The sequence below is a fragment of the Geotrypetes seraphini genome, chromosome 11 (assembly GCF_902459505.1).
Source record: "Geotrypetes seraphini chromosome 11, aGeoSer1.1, whole genome shotgun sequence".
NCBI lineage: Eukaryota > Metazoa > Chordata > Amphibia > Gymnophiona > Dermophiidae > Geotrypetes > Geotrypetes seraphini.
This window is the reverse complement of record NC_047094.1, coordinates 134,462,271-134,484,201: the sequence shown is the minus strand read 5'-3', so window position 1 is coordinate 134,484,201 and position 21,931 is coordinate 134,462,271. Positions and strand designations below refer to the sequence as shown.

Below are 21,931 nucleotides of genomic sequence, written 5' to 3'. Positions count from 1 at the left end.
GGCACCCCTCCTCCTCTTCTCCCCCCTGCCTTTTCCCACGCCTCCCCTCACCAAGCGCACGCCCCCCTTCCCTTCCCCTCTACCTTGAGTTCACCGCCGCGAGCAACAGCTTCAACAAGCTCCTCGTGACTGCGTCATCGCTCCAACTGACGTCACTTCCGGGTGCCGCACATAAGAACTCTATGAGCATCGGGAGCAGTGCGGCTAATAACCGCTATCGCAGTTTAGTCAAATGGGGGGATTGTGATGGTGTTATTATTATAATTTTATTTTTAGTTCAAGTCTTTTTATTGGAATTATAGGCAACAATACAGAAAAAGAAAACAATACTTATACATCCATGTTTAACTCTGCGTCAGCAATGAGCAAATACAGCATAGCTAATATGAAGCATCAACAAGGCAAAGTCAATAGCTTCAAGTAGGGGTAAGGTGTGCTATAGTATTACCATATTTATGATTCAAGAGAAACAGAATTAAATGCCAAATAAACAGTAATATATCAGTCGCCAAAAATACGGTAATCTGAAAGTAGTAATCAGCTTTGTATCATATAAATGTCATGAGAGAGAACACAATAATTTCTTACAGGTTCCCATAGCTTAGTAAAATTCTTAGTGGACATTAATTTTTCCGCAAATACCCTTTTGTATTTAAATGACATGCACATTGAATTCAACCACATCTTTGAATCAACCTTAGATAGGTCTTTCCATGATGATAATACATTCTTAATCGCTTGTTCTCCCTTGAGAAGAGGAGACTGCGAGGGGATATGATCGAGACTTTCAAAATACTGAAAGGAATCGACCAAATAGAGCAGGATAAAAAACATTATGTACAATGTCCAATGTGACACGGACAAGAGGACATGGACTGAAGCTAGGGAGGGACAAGTTCAGGACAAATATCAGGAAGTTCTGCTTCACGCAACGAGTGTTGGACACCTGGAATGCTCTCCCAGAAGAGGTAATTGCGGAATCCACCGTTCTAGGATTTAAGGGTAAGCTAGAAGCACATCTCCATATGAGAAGCTTAGAGTGATAGGGGGACCAAAAGTATGCCAGGGTACACCTGGCGGGGCCTCCGCGTGTGCGGATCGCCGGACTTGATGGACCTAGGGGTCTGTTCCGGAGATGGCAATTCTTATGTTCTTATGTAGGTATAAAAGGATGCGGAGTAGTTTAGTTTTATGGTCATCCATTGATAGTGACGACTCAGATTCACATAACCCCGTCATTAAAATTTTCAAAGTCAGTTTATCATTAATGTCTAGTATAGAGCATATCGTTTTCCTTAGCGATGTCCAGTATGTTTGCAGTAGTTCACAATCATAGAGCATATGTGGCAGTGAGCCTGGAGCTTTATTGCAGGACCAGCATTTATCAGATCGATCTACATTTACTTTGGCTAAATTATGTGGGGTCCAGGGAGCGCGGGATGGTATTTTTTTTTTAAATGTATTTTAAAAATTTATGAATCGCTTAAATCTAAGCAATGGACAAAAAGATTTACATCCACAATTTCAAACACCAGCAAACATTATAAAACGCTGTAAACGAATAAGTCGATCTTACCCACAAACTTTCCTTAATACAGAGTTCTTGGAATCTAAAACAAATAATAACCACAGAGTTAGAGAAAGGCGTCTACAGACAATTGTGCTTTTAACGTTTTCTTAAGACGTACATAATCTCATTATACCTGGAATTGAATCCCAGAGATTCTTACCGGCAATTGATAAAACAGATATTCTAGATTTTACAAAGCGAATCCCATTTTCTTATAAACTGATGAGCAACATCCCCCCCCTCAGATCTCAAACATCTTGCAGGTGAAGTCTTTTCTTCAAAATTTCAATAAAATATTTATGAAAAACAAATTACCTTCTGAGAGGACCTTAATCAGAGCTATTTTCATAGGTAAACCTGTGCTCACCTTCTCAATATCGCAAACGCTTTTTTTGCTTCTCCCCACATATGTGCCAAAGTATTGGCTGTAGGAAAAGGTGGGCACGGAAAGGGATTGCATAATTAATTTTTGGGCATAATTTACAGTGAATCCTTTGTACTGCTCTTGTATGCCAGCCAGATTTTCAAAAGGAAGCCCAGCTAGGAATTTCCTTATGAAAATTAGCTTGCAAGCCTAGAGGTCCAGAATTCCCCCCGTCCCCGTCGTCCCCTCCCCACTCCCCCCCCCCCCCCGAGACTACAGCCTCTTCAGGAAGTTTTCATTATATGCCTCTGTATCTGAAAGTTTTTCTTTTCCTCTGCAGAAGCTGAAAATTCCTAAGGGCCGTTTGGGAGTCACACGGATCGGTGATATGTCTCCCCAGGATATGAAGAAGATCCCCACGTTGGCTCTGATTGAGCTCACAGCTCTCTGTGACATTTTGGACCTGGATCTGAAGAGAAACAAAGCGGTGAAAAGGAAGGCAGCTGGTACAATTTCTTCTCTTAAAAATACAGATTTTGTTTTATGCCAAGAGAAATAAGGGTCTTGTAGGGAGCATGGTCTGAAGCAGTTTGCTGGAGTGTTACTACTTAAAAGCTAAGTTACTTTAACAGACACTGGACGTTGGATGTTTAATTAAGTCTCCTATTTAGAAAAAGTGCACCGATGTAGAGAACTGAGATTTTCAGAGAGTTGAGATTTTTAGAATAAATTATAAGGGAAAAATTTTTTTAGAAAACAATTTGGAATAAAATTCAAATTCGTTAAGTTGAGGTTAGGGACTGGAAGGCTGCCGATGATTAGAGCTAAAGAGCCAGGAATGTACGCAGACTTGTAAGGTCAGAGTCTATGACTTGCGTAGGCTCGTTGACTGAGGCCCTTCCAGTTAGTTACGGATATCCGTTGCACTTCTTCATATCTTGTGGGAAATTAGGGATCTCTATTATTCTTGTAGGGAGCACCCAGATGACACTCTTTGCTGTTTGGTCTGGCTGGGTGATGGTAGGGTTAGACCAGGGGTGTCAAAGTCCCTCCTCGAGGGCAGCAATCCAGTTGGGTTTTCAGGATTTCCCCAATGAATATGCTTTCATTGTATGCTAATAGATCTCATGCATATTCATTGAGGAAATCCTGAAAACCCGACTGGATTGCGGCCCTCCAAGAGGGACTTTGACACCCCTGGGTTAGGGGCTTCCTTCATTAATGTATTAGAGGCAGACTAAACTAAAGCTTGAATTTATAGACCGTGCCATCTTTAGAAGAGACATTACAGAGGAAAAATGTACAAATTGGTGAATAACCAAGTTTTTAAATGTTTACGGAAGATTTGAAGAGAACAAAGGGATATGATGCCATAATTCGGTTAGGGCTCCTTTTACTAAGCCGCGTGCGCTAGACGCTAATGCCAGCATTGAGCTGGCGTTAGTTTTAGCTGCATAGCGCGGGTTTAGCGCACGCTAAAAACGCTAACGCAGCTTAGTTTATAGAAAAGAGACTTCCCCAGTTTATTAGTAGAAACTATGCCTCTCATAGATGGCAAAGATAATTTAACCCCCTCTTTTACTAAGGTGCACTATGCTTTTTTAGCGTGCGCTAAACGCTAATGCGTGCATATTATCCTATGGATGCATTAGCGTTTAGCATGCGATAAACATGCGCTAAAATGCTTAGCACACCCTAATCAAAGAGGGCCTAAGTTTTTGCATAGTTCCAACCAGTCCATATTTTGGGGAGTTCCAAGACAGAGGGATTAGTAGGGCAGACTACATGTGTTCATGTTGGATAATGATGCTCGTTGCGCAAGTTCTGCCTTTTGAGAAATCGATAACTCCAAATATGTAGTCAGTTAAAAAGTTTTTCTGTTGGATCTTTTCTGTCATGCTGAAATTTGGCAAAATTGCTGTACCGAGAAAAGGGGCCCTGGTTAGAGACATGCCTGAGGTGGGTCGGGTGTTTAGCTGGCTATGTAATGGCCAACAGTAACTAGTAACATTTGGCCAACAAATTTAGGTGCTGCAGTAGTAATTGTTATCTGTTTTGGTTACTTCTCGCTTACCCTCCCTTGCGCGATATATTGGGGAAAAAATAATGGCAATATGCCAAAACAATGCTTACGCATCCTGCAGTAACCACCAAATGTGTGCACAGAAAAAAGAGGGGCCATAGAGAGTGGCCAGATTGAAAAAGTGACGGGGTAAGCTAGAAGGATGCTGGGGAGAGGAAAAAGGAGGTATCGATGCCTCTGTATAAGACTCTGGTGAGACCTCACTTAGAATATTGTGTACAATTCTGGAGACCCTCAAAAAGATTTAAAAATGATGGTCCAGAGGAAGGCTCCTAAAATGGTGCCTAGTCTTCGTCACAAGGCGTATGGGGACAGACTTAAAGATCTCAATCTCTACACTTTGGAGGAGATATGATAGAGACGTTTAAATACCTACGTGGCGTAAATGCGCGTGAGTCAAGGGAGCTCTGGATTGAGAGGGCTTATGATGAAGTTAAGAGGCGACAGGCTCAGGAGTAATCTGAGGAAATACTTTTTTACGGAAAGGGTGGTACATGTGTGGAGCAGTCTCCCAGAAGAGGTGGTGGAGCCAGAGACTGTGTCTGAGTTCAAGAGGGCCTGGGAAAGGCACATGGGATCTCTCAGAGAGAAAGAGATCATGGTTACTGCAGATGAGCAGCTCTATGACCTCACAATGCAGGTGCACAGAGCCTTAGCCTATAGGAAGAGGAGATGCAAATGTTAAGAACCTTAGCCAACAGAGAGGAGATCATGGTTACTGCGGATGGGCAGCTCTATGACCTCACAATGCAGGTGCACAGAGCCTTAGCCTATAGGAAGAGGAGATGCAAATGTTAAGAGCCTTAGCCAATAGGGAGAGGCAAAATATGATAAGAGACGTTCAAATACCTACATGATGTAAATGCGCATGAGTCGAGTCTCTTTCATTTGAAAGGAAGCTCTGGAATGAGAGGGCAGAGGATGAAGTTAAGAGGTGACAGGCTCCGGAGTAATTGGAGGAAATACTTTTTTACAAAAAGAGTGGTAGATGCATGGAACAGTCTCCCGGAAGAGGTGGTGGAGACAGAGACTGTGTCTGAATTCAAGAAGGCGTGGGATCTCTTAGAGAGAGAAAGAGATAATGGTTACTGGGATGGGCAGACTGGATGGGCCATTTGGCCTTTATCTGCCATCATGTTTCTATTAGCATGCTAGCAGGGGAATATTGTATAAACCCTCACCACCTACAAAATGGCTGGTGCTGAGTGCTGAAGTGGTAATTTTTATTAATGGCCACATACCAGTGGCAATACTAGTGCATGGCCATTAATACAAAAAAAAAAGAAAAAGGACATTTTTACAGCTGCAGTAAAAATTTATCGTAGTGCATGGGAAAAGCCCGCATAAGGGTGCTCTAAGACCCCTTTTGACCACAATTTAATAAAAAGAGCCTTTTTCCTTTATTAGTGATTTTTGTGCAATTATAGAAATTCCATACATTTTTGATTGTTCATATACACGATTTTCCTAAATCTAGGTTACCAGTGTATGTCTAATAAATGCTTAGAAATCATGAAATTAATTTTGGTCTTCATACAGAGAATCGACTCTTTGGTGTTCCACTCAGCGTCTTATTGGAAAACGATCAAAAGATTATTCCCAACACAAGAGTCCCGTTGATTCTTCAGGCGGTGAGTTCTTATCTGATTTTATTTGTCTCGTCATAGCACTTTATTACATTCCAGGAGTGTAAGAGATTGGTTTTTTTATTTCTGTTGTTTTAATTTTTTTTTTTTAAGGCGAGGATTAGGGTTTATATAAGGAAGCAACTTTGAGAAACTTTGAGCATGAACATGGAAAATATAGTTTTACATGGTCAAGCAGGCTGTTTGTATTTTTGTCTGTGTATTATTCATGAAAATAGGAACAGAAATGGCACCTGCCTTTGTGATAGATGGATAGGGGTTCTGAGGGTGGGGAATTGGGACGTTTCTAAAGTATACACATGTGCAGGATGGATAAAAATAAAAGAAAGATGATTATTTTTTTATTTTAAGGTGGATTTTTTAAAATAGATTTTTCCTCAAAAAAGGAGGCAGAGGAAGAACGATAAAATCCCAAGCAGGTCTCTCTTCCCCAGAGGTCACCTTTTTAAAATCTGACTGGAAACATTTTTGTATGGAAACCCATAGGTACCTGAGCAGAGGAGAGTGGTTCAAAATTTCCTAATCTTATCTTCAATTTCTGTGTCGCTCTATGACTAAGTGGGTTCAAGTCGACTTACAACTCCATAGAAGCACCGTTATGACTAGAGATAACAGCAAGTTCAAAGGCAATTTACAACTCGAGAGGATCATGTATGTTTAGGGATGTATATTAGACAACGCCCCTATTGAATCCGTATCCCAAATGAAAATACTAGGAGTAATAATAGACGTGGATCTCTCATTTCATAGCCATATTAGCGAAACAGTTAAATCCTGTTTTTTCAGACTACGGCTTCTGCGTTCAATTTCCACCTTTTTAGACTCTAAATCAATCAATATTCTAATTCACAGGTGTCAAAGTCGGTCCTCGAGGGCCGGAATCCAGTTGGGTTTTCAGGATTTCCCCAATGAATCTGCATGAAATCTATTTGCATGCACTGCTTTCAATGCATATTCATTGGGGAAATCCAGAAAACCCGACTGGATTCCGGCCCTCGAGGAGGGACTTTGACACCCCTGTTCTAATTCATTCTCTAATTATCTCAAAATTAGACTACTGTAATTCCCTTTTAATCAATATAATCCAGAAAGAAAAGAGACGGCTTCAAATTATCCAAAACACTGCAATAAAATTAATTCATAAAGCAAAAAAATACGATCATGTTACCCCTTTATTTATCAAATCACACTGGCTCCCCATCTCTCACTGAATCACTTTCAAAACTATATTTTTGGTCTATAAAACATTAAGATTTAACGAACCCCAATTTATATCAAAAATGATTGTCCCACACAACCCTTCTCGCTCTTTAAGATCATCTTCGTCAAATCTGCTCTCAGTCCCATCGTTAAGAATAATCGGCACTAGACGAAACAATATGTTCTCAGTGGAATTCCCTTCCAAATTTTATTAAAAACGAAAAAGATCTTATCACTTTTAAAAAATTTCTAAAAACTTATTTATTTCAAGACGCATTTGATTTATGATATGACCTATTCTAGATTTTTATATCCTTTTAATAATCAACAATATTTTCCTCTCGCCTCACCCCATTTATACCTAATGTATTTTCCGTTTTATGTAAATTTTAACAAACAATGTAATTGTAACTTTCCCCCTCCTTCCTACTTATTCATGTCTGTCTAAATTGTTTTGTCAATTGTCTAACGTATATAAACTATATGCATTACCACAATCTGTTGGTTTTTAAACTGTACATCGCTTAGATATTGTTATAAGCGATACATCAAATGTTTAATAAACTTGAAACTTGAAACTTGTAGCATGAGTCACAATGTGGACAGAGGTAGAGCAGTGGAATGGAAGAAAAACAGGATATTATTGGAGATTGGAGATGATGGAGGAGGTGATGAGGGATCTAAATATAGGGAGCCAAGAAGAGACATTAGGAATACGGAGTATTGTCAGGTTAAGATACATCAGTAGCGATTGTTGATATTGTAGTTGATCTCGAAGAGGAAAATTTTATTATTTTTATTTTTTCTGGAATTTGAAATTTGAAATAGACTGTTTCTTGCAGAAATCAGCCAGTAATTAGCTAAGGGGACTGATTTGACAGTTTCCCCTCTTAAAGCTTCGTGACATATTTCACTCTGTTTTGTACATATGTCCTCGGGAGTATTTTGGACTATTTTTGTGTGATGGTTGTAGAAATAACCGCTACAGCTTTTTACATTTCTTCAGTGTTTTCCACGTTGTATTTAAGTCTCTTTTCTTTTATAGCTGCTCTCGTGTTTGGAAAAGAAAGGACTGGACACCGAAGGCATTCTGAGGATTTCTGGGTCCCAGGCCAGGATTAAGGTATAGTTATTTTGCTCAAATCAACCGCCTCATCCTTCGCCTCGTTTTCTGATTTTCATTTTTCAGTGCAGTACATAAAGCAGCGTTTCTCAAGTCGGTCCTGGAGTGCCCCCACCCCCTCCCCTTGCTAGTCAGGTTATCAGGATATCCACAATGACTAGGCATGAGATTGGTTTACATTGCCTCCATTGTATGCAAATCTTTCCTATGCTTATTCATTTTGGATATTCTGAAAACCTGACTGGCAAGGGGGTACTCCAGGACCGACTTGAGAAACACTGGCATAGAGGATGGACTGCAGCTGGTTTCATAATTCACACAGTGTTACCTTATAATTTATTTACTTTTTACAGAGTTTACAGCAAAAGCTGGAAAGCGACTTCTACGCTGGCCTGTTCAGTTGGGAAGAGGTGCATCAGAATGATGTATCTGGTATCCTGAAGAGATTTATCCGTGAGCTTCCCATGCCACTGTTGACAGCTGAATACATCTCTGCTTTCGCATCTGTGCAACGTATGTCCTCTTCTCAAATATTACTAATGTTGTATAACGTACTCTGTGCTTGTGAGGTCTTCTGATACTTAGCATGTGTTCTGGCAACTGCCTCCAAGATTATCTATTATCAGAAGTTCGAAAACAACGTAATTAAAACTGTTACATCAGGACACCTATGTGGAAATCCAAAAAGGCACTTACTGTATATACGTGAATAATTTGATCCGAATATAAGTCGAGACCCCATTTCCCCCCCCCCAAAAGGAGGGAAAATGGTTGACTCGAATATAAGATGGGTGACTTAATATTCAAGTGCCCTGCCCTGCCGGGCTCTGCACCCAGCCCCCTTCTCTCCTTCCCTCCCTCCCCTGTCAGGCTCTGCACCCAGCCCTATTCCCTCCCAGGTTCTCCATCCTGTTCCCCCTCCTTGCCTTGTCCATTGTACCTCCTCTCTGCCGCGTACATGGAATCCCTGGTGGTCCAGAGGTGTAGCACTGCCCCACTGCTAAACTGGTCTTGCTGCCATGAGTTATGGCTTCAGCTGTACCAAGCGGGAGTGCGCTTTGGCACTGCTGCTTTTGGGTGCTGAGCGACTTCCTGAATGGCTCCTGCAAATTCTCTCGAGACTCATCACAGCCATTCAGGAAGCCACTCATTGTCCAGCAGGAGTGCCGAAGGGCACTCCTGTTTGGTATAGCTGAAGCCAGAACTCGCGTCAGCGGGACAGGAGCGTGGAAAGATCGCTCCTGCCCGCTACACCTCTGGACCACCAGGGATTCCAGGTACGCAGCAGAGAGGAGGTACAATGGACAGGGCAAGTAGGGGGACAGGATGCAGAGCCTGGCAGCCTGGTGGAGGCCTGCAACAAATCTGGAAGCGGGAGGGTGGGCGCTGGCCCAAATAAATACATCAAAGATAGCAGTTGACCATTAATTGTCTTTCTAAAACATGAAGGTAATCTTCAAATGATGATGCAGAATAGTGGTGAACCTGATCTACAGTCGATTAACAAAAAATATTATTATATTCTTTTTCTCCTAGATATACCAGACCTAAAGCAGAGATTGCAGGCCCTGAACTTGCTTGTTCTAATTCTTCCAGAGGTCAACAGGAATGCCCTCAAGGTAAGAAGCAAGACATAGAGAAGTTAAACAGGATATTAGACATTGGAAGTCGGTGCCCAAAGTTGTTGAAATGATAGTAACATAGCAAATGACCTGCGTGATCTTTCCAGTCTGTTCATTATCAAGGCAATGTTGAGTCAACAATCCAATATAGTCATTACATTTTACTTGCTAAGTTCCACTATAAGATGTCCTTCCCTCCCCATGAGATATGTAAGACTGGCACTCAGATGATATGAATGTGGTATAAAATACGCATATTTGCTCCTGTTCCATCCTTGCCATTTTCAGGGCTTAAGGCTGCCAAAAAAAAAAAAAAAATCTGCCCTGCACAGGCCCTACTTGCCCAGCTACTAAGGTGCCAATGACCTACTCCAGCCCGTCCAGATTTCTCTTGCCACATATGGAACACAGACCATAGAAGTCCGTCCGTCATCGGCTTCACATCTCCATTGCTAGAGATGCCGTCGAAGCTAACTCCAGCCCATCTTGGTCTGTCTTGAAAGCGAGTTAATTGAGTCTTGTCTATGCTCTTGTAGGCGCTGCTGGAATTTCTCCGAAAAGTGGCCGTCCAGGAGAAGAGCAACAAGATGAACCTGTGGAATATTTCTACCGTCATGGCCCCTAATCTCTTTATGCATAAAGCGGTCCCAACCAAGATCCCCGAAGGGCAGGAGAAGCAGCTAGCGGAGGGTGCCGCCGACATCGTGCGCATGATGATCCACTATCAGGACCTGCTTTGGACCGTAGGTTTAGAGAGAGATTTAGGGCTCCTTTTATGAAGGTGCGCTAGCGTGTAATGCACGAACCGGATTAGCGCGCGCTAGTCGAAAAACTACCACTTGCTCAAAAAGAGGCGGTAGCGGCTAGCGCATGTGGCATTTTAGCACGCGTTAAGGGCCTAACGCGCCTTCGTAAAAGGAGCCCTTAGTGAGTGAGGGGAAAAGGTTGGGCTAGAGATGAAGTTTAACTTTTTAGAATCTATAAGTTGATTTATTTTCAAGTTTATTTGAGCAATGCAGAATTTAAAAAATGGGGTACAAATAACTTACATAAGAACTAAATTATACATTACATATAATTTGACAAAAAATATGATACATAAAGGAAATAATATAGGAAAGAACTACATTATTTTGATTAAAAAAAGAAGGGGAAGAGAAGTTACATGAGGATATAAGGATGAGGGTAAGGAAAGGTTCTTAGATTAATGATCTACAATCAAGCAACTGAACTAATTAGGTCTTAGAATGACTTAATTTATCTAGTCATATGCATCACTAAATAACAAAGTTTTAAGGTTAGACTTAATTTAAAAGTTTTAAAATTAGACTTAAATTAAAAGTTTTAAGGTTAGACTTAAATTAAAAGTTTTAAGGTTAGACTTAAATTTAAAGTACTACCGCCTGCTTAAAAGGAGGCAGTAGCGGCTAGCGCGTGCTAAAACCGCTGGCGCACCTTTGTAAAAGGAGCCCATAGTCTGGTGTTACTATGTTATTTGTCTTGAGGAAGGAACAGTTAGAAGATTTTGTTAACTAGAACGTCGAGTTCTGACTGGCTTGTCCAACCTACGGCCCGTGGGCCAAAATCCGGCCCACCAAGTTAATGTCAGGGTTGAGTTGCATAGATGCAGTGTCTTCATAAGCTGTGTTTCTCTTGAGATAAAGACTAAAAAATAAGAAAAAATTAACATTTTACAGCTATTAATAGTATACAGGAGGACATCTTTCCCATCTGAAGTTTATTTTTGGCTAGTTTTAGGGATAGTCTATGTTCCTAATTAGTTGGTAGTGGTGAACTGCAACGGGAACGTTTAGAATTCGGATGTTAAGATCTTCAATCAATCTCTGGCTTTTAAACTTTCTCAACTATGGAATGAACTCCCCTTAATTTTGAGGAGCCCCAGTTCTTTCCAATCTTTCCGTAATTTCTAAAAACTTTTCTTTTTGCCAAACATTTTGAAAACTAATCTCTTTGAAACCTTTGCTATTACTTTTTTTAGTTTTTATTTAATCATTGTAAGCTTTCTTTAGTTTTTATCTAATTGTTGTAAACCAAGTCGAGCTTCCTTAGGTTGATGACCCGGTATATAAAGTTAAGCTTTAGTTTTAGTTTAATTTATCCTATTTTTTAAATTTCTTTACCATAAAGCTGAATATTCCTGCCTACGTCCTTACTTGCTATTCTTGTTTTTTGTTCCAAACAGGTTTCTTCTTTTCTGGTGGCTCAAGTGAGGAAGTTGAACGAGAACAACACTAGAAAGTATCAGTTCTACGACAGGCGAATCAGGAACCTGCTGCGAAAAATGCACACGGACAAGGACAAGACCGAGAAGAACCAGGCTGAGGTGGGTTTGCAAAAGCGTATTTGTGTAGAATGAAGGGGGTGGGAGGAGAGTCTGGTTCAACCCACTGCTACTTAAATTGGTGCTAAACCGCCTTAATCTGCTGGCATGAGAACATGGAAGAAAGTTTTCATTGTATAACCTAGCACCTTATGTTAGGCACCAAAGGCCAGATTCAGAATGGCTTTCAAAATTAGATTATGTAAATAATTGAGAGAGATTATATAAGTAAATTTGAACAATAACAATGCTGTCCACAAAGTATAAATTATAAATATTTTAGTGTGTCAAGTGCACAGCAGGTCCTTTGGAACTTGACCAATGAAAAAGGGGAATCATCAACACAGTACTTTGGTTCTATGTGTTCTAGGGAACAATCTGTAAATAATATCAGATGAAACAAAATATTACTTACCTGAAAGCTGGAAACTGGGAGATGTTTAAAGTTCCGTTCAGGTTGAGATGGTTCCTCAAATGTCCATAATCGCGTTCCAGATGACGTGCCCCCCAAAAAGCTTGTGCCAGAAAGATTTGCATGGTTTGCTGAATAGTAGCTGAGCATGGGTTTCATGCAGAACTTTGGGCACCACCTCCACCTGGTGGCGTGGAGGAGTGGTTAGAGCCTGCTGCCTCAGCACCCTGAGGATGTGTGTTTGATTCCAGGGCTGCTCTTTGTGACCCTGGGCAAGTCACTTAACCCTCAGATAGGGAAAATACTTAAAGAGTCCCTGATTATTATTCAATGTAAACCACTTAGGATATAAGCAGTATATGAAAAATATAAATACATACATGTTGGTGCCAATTTTCGGCAGTAAGGTACCTTTTTATAGGATTCTATAGCATCTCGTCCAAGTTCTGGGAACATCCCAGATTCGTCTATGCTCTTCTCATAGCCCTTTGGAGTTTCGCACCATAGAGATTAGGCAAGGATGTTATAGAATAGCACCTAAGGCAGATGCATTTGCAAATCCAGATTTGTGCCAATTAATGTCTTGGCTGCTTACACCTCATTAACTAATTTGCTTGTGCATCTGTTCCAGGGGACAAATGTGTGCATATGGATTTGGAACAATGACACTTGTGTGCATCAGAATCACTAATAAGTAGGTGTCAAGCTTGTAGGTGCTAAGCAATAGTGTATAATGTACAAGCTAGAACTGTTGAGGGTGTGCACATGGGCAAGCCATTGGCATGTTGCCAAGTGATGCGCATGGTGCACTTAGGTGTGCACCCGTTGTAACTGAGCATGTCTAAATTTTGGTGTGGCAACGTCTTTGCACTGGTATTCTGTAGTACCTTAATTGTGCTCCGACGCTATTATAAAATTGCAGTGTAGTCTACATCTTGGAAGCGCAAACCCCCCCCACTATGTTCCCCTATATGAACTTTTTATTAAAAGCAGAGATTCAGTTCTATAAATGTAAACAAAAAGGCTCAACCTGTACCTTCTTCAGGCGACTACTCTGAAGAAGATTTTTCCGGTGGTTGGGTTTCTTAAATCCATTTTGAAAAAACATGCACTCAAGATGAAATTCAACAGAGCAAAGCAACAAAAAAGTTTTTCTGGTTCCAGCACCCCACTCTCTGAAAAATTTACATTTATAGAACTGAACCTCTGCTTTTAATAAAAGTTTGTGTTTGGAAGCATCTCTGGTCGCCTACGTCTTGACACCAAGTTATAGAATTGTCCTCAACTTTTTCACTCAACTGAACTACTGAGTCTGATGTGTTAAAAATCTGACTTGGAGCTGTTTTTGTGGCTGGGTTTGGATCATGTAGGTGAGTTTAGATATACAGCAGGGGTCTCTCCTGTTCACGCTTTAGATAAAGATTGTTTTCTGGATCATGTTTGTGTAAAGCCTTCTCCTGTGTTTCTTCTTCAGCCTTCTAAGATGGTGAAGATCCAAGCATCTCTATACCTTAAAGACTCGCTAGAGGTACATCTGGATAACGGGACCAAAGCTGCTGATGTGCTGAAAGAGTTTAAGAAGAACCTCTGCCAGAACGACTGGAACTTAGTCAGCACAGTTGGCCTTCTGAAATGGTAACTTGCCTTGCTAACTAAGGACTGGTTCTGGAGAACTCAAAAACCTAACAAAATGGGAATGAAAACTTAGACCAGGAGTGTCCAACCTTTTGGCTTCCCTGGGCCGCATTGGCTGAAAACATTTTTCTGGGGCCACGCAAATGTGCAAGACAGAGGAGGGAGACAGCAAGACGATAAACACTCAGGGACATCAGAGGAAAACACTGCATCGCCCTCGACCGGGGCTGCACAAAATACTTCACGGGGCCGCAGGTTGGACACCCCTGACTTAGACTATGCTTTGGACACTTTGGGCCTGATTCTGCAAACATATGTCCTGATGATAGGTGACAGTAGGTGTCCTACCGCTGTTTTAGCCAATCAGGATGCCCTTTTTTTTTTTTTTTTTTTAAAGGGGAAGGACACCTATATTGTAGGTGTGTGTTGTGGATCTACAGAGATGTGTAGGAATGCTTAAGCACACCCAAGGTGGGAAGTGGTTTTGTGCTCCCCTGGGAGAATGGTATAGAAAATAGTTACATTTAGCCACAATAAAGGAAAAAAATGCCTTTTTTTTTGGACTAACTTAATGCAGTTTATGATTAACTTTTGAGGGTAACCCCTTCTTCCTCAGATCAGAAATACATTTAGCCACAGAGAGAATTTTTTAAGTGGGGCTACTCATTTTTGCATTGATGTGGCGTAGTTGTAAATGTTTTAACAACTTTAATTCCCATATGTCCTACTAGCAAAAAGGAAAACTATTTAAACCACCAAACTTGATATTCCACATTTGTAAACTCTCAACTCGTGACTTTTGTTTTTTTGTTCTTTCTTTGCAGTAATGGATCCATTGACTTTTCGGATCTGGTGTTATACGAAGTAGGCGGGAACATAAGTAAGTTGCGATCAAATTGATTGCACAGAAAGTTTTGTTTCTTAAAACGCAGAGCTGTAGCTTTTTTGTGCCACATTCTGTGCACTTTTCAAATCTAGAACATCGGAAGGTTGTTTAGTCTAATCCCCTGCCTCGAGGCAGCATCTCCGGTATTTAAACTGTTTATCTGGTCTGCTCCTGAAATCCTCCAAGGACACAGACTCTTCTGCACCCTGACGTTATTTGGCTGAGTGGAAACTGCTCTTTTATTTAAAAAAATTGTGAGTTAGGTCAACGATGACTGTAGCTATTTGAGGATTAGATGTAAAACATAGCACAGCAGTGTGAAATGTTTCAAGTTTCATTAAAATTTGATATAATCGCCTGTCCCAAGATTTCTAGGCAAAACTTTACACTACTAAAATGCATAGTCGTAATTTCAAACTGACCAGGCATACCGGAACATGAAGGGTTAATGGAAAGAAAACCATTCAAGGCAAGAACATTTAGGGAGGGTTTAGTAAAAATAAGAGAGGTTTTTTTTATTGACGGATAAGGGCATTAAGTAATTGTCATTTGGGCATCTAGGTGGTGGTTTACAAATAGGCACTCTGATGGCATTGTACAAATGCGTAACTGGGTGAAGCGTAGGTAAGCCAAACTTGGGGGCAGACAACTTACAGAGCTCTCCTGCCTGGTACATACAATACAATACAGTCTGGCACTAAAGGCAAATAAATATCATGTTAAAATTGTGTAACCTATTTTTATCATCGCTTAGAATGGAAATCAACTCAAAATTAGCTCAATAAATTTCAAGAACTATATTAAGTTTGCAAGGTGGGCATATCGTAATGCATCTGATACTCGGATCATAGGATCTCTTATAATATTGTTGTTCTAGATCCTCATCCTATGATCCGAGTATCAGATGCATTATGATATACCCACTTTGCAAGCTTAATATAGTTCTTGAAATTTATTGAAGTTTCCTAAAAGTTTTTGTGAGCTCATTGAGTTGATTCTCATTTTGAGTGATGATAAATATCATGTTAAAATTGTTTTAACTCATTTCTATCTGCCCTTACTGAGGGGTCCTTTTACTAAGGTGTGCGCTAAATGCTAATGCATCCATAGGTACCCCTGAGTTTTCATTGATTGTGGGCAAGATTATATTCGGATGTCTAGGATTACATACATTTATTTATAGTCTGCCAGTGGCGTACCTAGCATATGTGACACCCGGGGCCCATCATTTTTTGACACCCCCCCCATCTATATGATAAATATGATGTTTAGTAACAATCTACATATCGCACAACAAGAGTGTACCTAGGAAAAGGCAGCAAGCATCTTAAACACTGCAGTGAGCACTAGAACACCAACACATACATTGTAAAACTAAACAAACCAGATCCTGCATAGTCAATTGATCCTGTACAGTCGATGCTATCATAAAGCCATGTCCCTTTCATACACACAGACAGATACACCCTTGCCCAATATGGAATAATCACAAACTAAAAATAGAAATATGTAGACAAAAGTTAAACTGAACTGCCAAGAAACCAGACTCTGCATACAATGCAACACCACAAAACCAGTAATACATGTCCTCTAATACTGTGCAAAATATAAAGACAGTAGATGTAAATTTGAAAAACTGATACATAACAATCACCACTTTACAAATTAACAAATAAAAATAAAACAAATAATGAGAAATAAGAAAATACCATTTTATTGGACTAATCCCCATAAGCTCAGTCCTCATCCCCACAAACCACCTGATTCCATCCACACAAACCTTGAATTGTTTTATATTGAACTTATTATATTAAAGTATAAAAAGAAACAATATTCTGTTCAATTGTCAATTTATAAATCAGCGTCTTCTCCCCACTCTCTCTTCCCCATTTCCCTTCAGCATCCTCAGCCCACTCTCTCTCCACTTTCCTTCAGCGCACACACATAAAAACAAGCAAGTAATTTTATATCATATTCATTCTATTCATTCATAGAAATTAAAGTCTAAATAATGCCAGTCACATAACAAAACATGATTTTACAAAAATAATTCCCTGCACAGTCAAGCCTGCAAGGATTACTAGATGTCTTTCAGCAACTCCCCTCCCTCCCTCCCCCTTACCTTTATGGCCAAGTCAAAATGATCTACCAACAATAAAATTTTAAAAACACAAAGCACACTGTACGCAGAGAAAATGTTAATTATCATTTATATTCCGCGGGTTTTCAAAGAGGTCAAGGTAGATGACTTTATGCAATGTCACCTCAGTAACAACTATACAAAAATAGACAAATATATCCCCTCCCTTTTTACTAAACCGTGATAGCGTTTTTTAGCGCAGGGAGCTGCGCTGAATGCCCCACACTGCTCTTGATACTCATAGGCTCCCTGCGCTAAAAACTGCTATTGTGGTTTAGTAAAAGAGGACCATAGTGCAAAATATAGACAGCATATATAAATTCTCAAAACGGACACATTTTGAACTCTAAATTGAAAATAAAATCATTTTTCCTACCTTTGTTTGGTAATTTCATCAGTCTCTGGTTGCGCTTTATTCTTCTGACTGTGCATCCAATATTTCTTCCCTTCTTTCAGCTTCCTGTATGCTTACTCTCCTCCAGACCTCATTCCCTCCCCCAACTTTTTCTTTTTTTCATCCTGTCCCCTTCTTTTTCTCTCTCTCCATGCCCCCTTTCTTTCTGTATGTCTATCTTTCTCTCTCTCTCTGTGCCCCATTTCTTTCTTTCTTTCACCCTGTCCCCTTCTTTCTTTCTCTCTCCCCATGCCCTCTTTCTTTCTCTGTTTGTCTTTCTCTCTCTCTCCATGCCCCATTTCTTTCTTTTTTTCACCCTGTCCCCTTCTTTCTCTCTCCCCATGCCCCCTTTCTTTCTCTGTTTGTCTTTCTCTCTCTCTCCATGCACCATTTCTTTCTTTCTTTCACCCTGTCCCCTTCTTTTTCTCTCCCCATGCCCCCTTTCTTTCTCTGTTTGTCTTTCTCTCTCTCTCCGTGCCCCATTTCTTTCTTTATTTCACCCTACCCCCTTCTTTCTCTCTCTCTCACCATGCCCCATTTTTTTCTTTCTTTCACCCTGCCCCCTTTCTTTCTTTCTGGATCCTTGTTCCCCCCTTTCTTTCTTTCACCCTGCCCCCTTCTTTCTTTCTCTCTCCATGCCCCATTTCTTTCTTTCTTTCACCCTACCCCCTTCTTTCTGTCTCTCTCCCCATGCCCCCTTTCTTTCTGTTTGTCTTTCTCTCTCTCTCAGTGCCCCATTTCTTTCTTTCTTTCACCCTGCCCCCTTCTTTCTTTCTCTCTCCATGCCCCCTTTCTTTCTCTATGTCTGTCTTTCTCTCCCTCTCCCCATGCCCCATTTTTTTTCTTTCTTTCACCCTGCCCCTTCTTTCTTTCTCTCTCCATGCCCCATTTCTTTCTTTCTTTCACCCTACCCCCTTCTTTCTGTCTCTCTCCCCATGCCCCCTTTCTTTCTGTTTGTCTTTCTCTCTCTCTCTCAGTGCCCCATTTCTTTCTTTCTTTCACCCTGCCCCCTTCTTTCTTTCTCTCTCCATGCCCCCTTTCTTTCTCTATGTCTGTCTTTCTCTCCCTCTCCCCATGCCCCATTTTTTTTCTTTCTTTCACCCTGTCCCCTTTCTTTCCTTCTGGATCCCTGTCCCCCCTTTTCTTTCTTTTTGGCTCCCTGTCTCCCCCCCTTCTTTGTTTCTCCCTGCCCTCCTCCATGCCACCGCCATTTGGAAACATGCTGCTGCCACCGCCACCGGGGAAAGGCTGCCACTGGCCATCGGAAACAGGCCGGCGCCGAGTTCGCCCTATTTCTCTTCCCCGTGAGCCGACCAACTCTTGCTGCCCGACGTCAATTCTAACGTCGGAGGACGTTCTGGGCCAGCCAGGCAGCGATTGGCTGGCCCAGAACGTCCTCTCCAACGTCAGAATTGACGTCGGATGGCTAGAGTTGGTCGGCTCGCGGGGAAGAGAAACAGGGAGGGAGAACTCGGCGCTGGCATGTTTCTGATGACGGCAATGGCAGCCTATTCCCTGGTGAGTGGCCACCCTCTTCTTCCATCACCTCTGACATATTCCATTTAACATACCATTGCCCCTTCTTCATCTTACTACTGTCTCTGGCGTTTTGCATTTCTCCCTTTCACTTGCTCTTGCTTTCTTTCACACACCGGCCACTCATCGGGTGCACCCTCTTGGGCCGTGCACCCGGGGCGGACCACCCCCCCTTGGTACGCCACTGTAGTCTGCAAATACCCCAACAAAGTTCATTGTGGTTTAACATTGTCTCCGCTTCTTATTAATGTCCAGAATTACAATCTTAAAATCAACAGTGAATCTATTGCTCTTTTAACATGTGTCCATTAAATACGTTTTCAAAGCCGCTTATAACTTTTATAGTTATTCTCCGAAGTCGTATGGTCTGATAAATTTTTTCAAAGTTTTGCAGCTTGATGAGCAACTGTAGAAGTAAATAATCTGGTGTCCTTTATAGCACGCCTAACTCCTGCCAGTCGCACGAGGAGCTGGAGCTGGACCTGAGGGCAGGGATTGAATTCCATTCTCTCTCACTGTCGCAAGGCCCATCAGGCCACCTTCTACATTCCCACTTGTCCCCTAAAATTTTAGAATGGTTTTTTTTCTCTTTCTTCCCCTTAACAGATGAGCGGTGCCTGGACCCAGACACTTACCTGTTGGACTTGTACAACATTAACCCGAATGGCGAATGGATAATAAAGCAAAACCCTCCTTCACCGCCAGCGCTCTAAAGAAGATGGCAATGCCCAGAAACTGTTCGTCAGGATGGAAGGCAAAACAAAGCTCCGACTGAAGCAGCCCAGAATCGCGAGGGCTGCCAAAAACGTCATGCGCTTGTAGTACTAAAAATACGACTGAAAGATGGTAACAAAGTCCGCCAGTGATCACTGGGTCAGAAGCCCTAAAATACTTTTCAAGCTTAAAGGACAGGTGGACACATCCCAAAAGAAATTGTAACCAGCCGCCACTGTTTGATGGAGCTGCGGCATCTAATGCTATTTTATTTCCAACATTGGAAAATGACACTAACTCCCCTCCCTCACTTTTATTTGTATAATTTATTTACATTTTTTTATACAGTCTTGTTCTGGGAAGAAATGTAATGACACGAAAGGATTTTATCTTTTCCACAGGAATGTCTTGATTATGGTTTTGTATTTATCAGTTTATAAAGAGGACAAAAAAAAGTCCAAATCATTAACCAATGCAAAGCAATGTAAATACCACAAACTTGGATTTAAAAAGCTGTCCTTCAGTTGCACAAGTTCAAATAGTTATGCCAATAATGGGGGTCGTAAGACCCAGTCCCTGATGGCCATGCAAGGACCAATGCCGACCCTGGAGATATGACATGCACAACTTTTCCTATTCAGCTTGCTGGCGGTGGTTACCATATACGAATCCTTGGTAATTGAAGAAGGGAAAAAAATCCGCTTCAAGGAAGATATGTGGCATCGCAGAAACTTGGCGCATGGATGCGCACTTTCCGATGAATGTATGTGTGTATGATATGCCTTAATACAGAAATTAATCTTGCTGTCCGTTCATTTATCAGTTTCACAAAGTAGAGACTTTTTAGAGCCCAATATACAGCTGGCAGCAGTCGCCATTTTGCTGATCGCTGCTGGCTGTATTTCTGGGTTTTTTTTTACCCCACCACATTTCACTTTATTTCTGTTGTCAGCTCATCTATATTTTGGAGGTTCTTAACTAAGTTGTAAGTTGGATTTGCATGCGGTATTTCCCACATGTTGCTGGCTGAAAGAAAGCAGAACTCTGAGCCTTGTCAACGTTGGGTGAATTAGGGCATTTTGTTGGTTTAAGTACTTTTAAAATTATTTGCAAACTTAATTTCTCGGAATATAACTTTTGCAATGGAAGCCTATGTGTTTGATAGACCAGGCTTTTGCATCTTATTGTGAACATCTAACTGGCTGAGTATGTCTTGAGCCCTGGGTTGAGAACCTCTGTCCTACTGCCATCGTTGGTACCTAACAATTTATGGCAGGACACTTGTCTCCTACCCAGTGAAGTCTCGCTGATTTTCAGTGGTACTGTACCCGGATCGTGTTGCTGAAAATCTGGGCACAGCTGGGAGTTACTTGGGTAATAGTTAGGTGGTTTGCAGACTGAATACTGATATTTGGGTAAAGTTAGGACTGCGTTTCTGCTGTCCTAACTTTATCTGGGTAGGTATCCAGATAAGAGCCAGTGCGTAATATTCGGCTCTGTAAAAAAAAAAAACCAAAAAAAAAAAACAACTGATTGCCACGGTCTGAATATTGCTTCACACTACTTTCCACAGGGTGAAAAATAGACAGCTGGGGGAGGGAAGGAGGGAAATGGCTGACTTGGGAAGAGAGTGAGCCCAGGTCATTCCATGGGACACTGCTTAGGAATCTTTCATTATAACTTTTTTTCAAAAAAATCATTTATTGAATTTGCTCTACCACCTTATTCTGGCAGAACAGAAAGGAACGCTGGTCTGTAAATAGGATAAGAACAGAAATTGCATCACATAAAAATGTAAATCCCAAATCACCAGTTAACTGAGCTCCAAACCACCCCCTAGAAATATCTCCTGAAAAAAAAAACTACACTTCTCCCTCTATATTCGCAGTTTCAGCATTTGCGGTTTCGATTATTCACGGTTTTTAGCTTGCTGGCTCCTCCCCCCAAATGACATCAGCTTGCATAGAGAAATCGCCGATTCCCAGCACTTTCTTCACCGTGTTTTGCCTCTCCTTCAGGAACAGGCCAGGTCTCCCACCATGTTATTCGCGGTTTCACCATAGTCACAATGGTTTTCAATAGAAAACAGCGAATAACATGTGAAAAAGTTATTTGCGGTTTTTCTGTATTCATATAACAAAAGAGAACATTTTTTTATAATTGCCTTTACAAGGGAGAAGTACGTTTATACGCTATCTGGCAGATTTAAGAAGAGAGCACCAAAATTTAGGATGATGTGTGTTGGGGGGCAAATTTTGTCACGGC

At 41.2% G+C, this 21,931-nt stretch overlaps 1 protein-coding gene across 3 annotated transcripts in view; it reads left to right on the top strand.

Annotated features, from left to right (window-relative positions):
- The window catches only part of ARHGAP40 (Rho GTPase activating protein 40), a 66,264-nt gene extending 45,793 nt beyond the window's left edge, over window positions 1–20,471 (top strand). For all 3 annotated transcript variants that reach the window (XM_033915042.1, XM_033915043.1, XM_033915041.1), the window contains exons 6-15: window positions 2,275–2,440; window positions 5,557–5,648; window positions 7,909–7,986; window positions 8,340–8,499; window positions 9,523–9,605; window positions 10,145–10,351; window positions 11,812–11,952; window positions 13,836–13,996; window positions 14,821–14,876; window positions 19,559–20,471. In XM_033915042.1, coding sequence (XP_033770933.1) covers window positions 2,275–2,440; window positions 5,557–5,648; window positions 7,909–7,986; window positions 8,340–8,499; window positions 9,523–9,605; window positions 10,145–10,351; window positions 11,812–11,952; window positions 13,836–13,996; window positions 14,821–14,876; window positions 19,559–19,665 — 1,251 coding nt within the window. In that variant the 3' untranslated portion in view covers window positions 19,666–20,471. The remainder of the gene's footprint in view (window positions 1–2,274; window positions 2,441–5,556; window positions 5,649–7,908; window positions 7,987–8,339; window positions 8,500–9,522; window positions 9,606–10,144; window positions 10,352–11,811; window positions 11,953–13,835; window positions 13,997–14,820; window positions 14,877–19,558) is intronic.
- The last annotated feature ends 1,460 nt before the right edge of the window (window positions 20,472–21,931 follow it).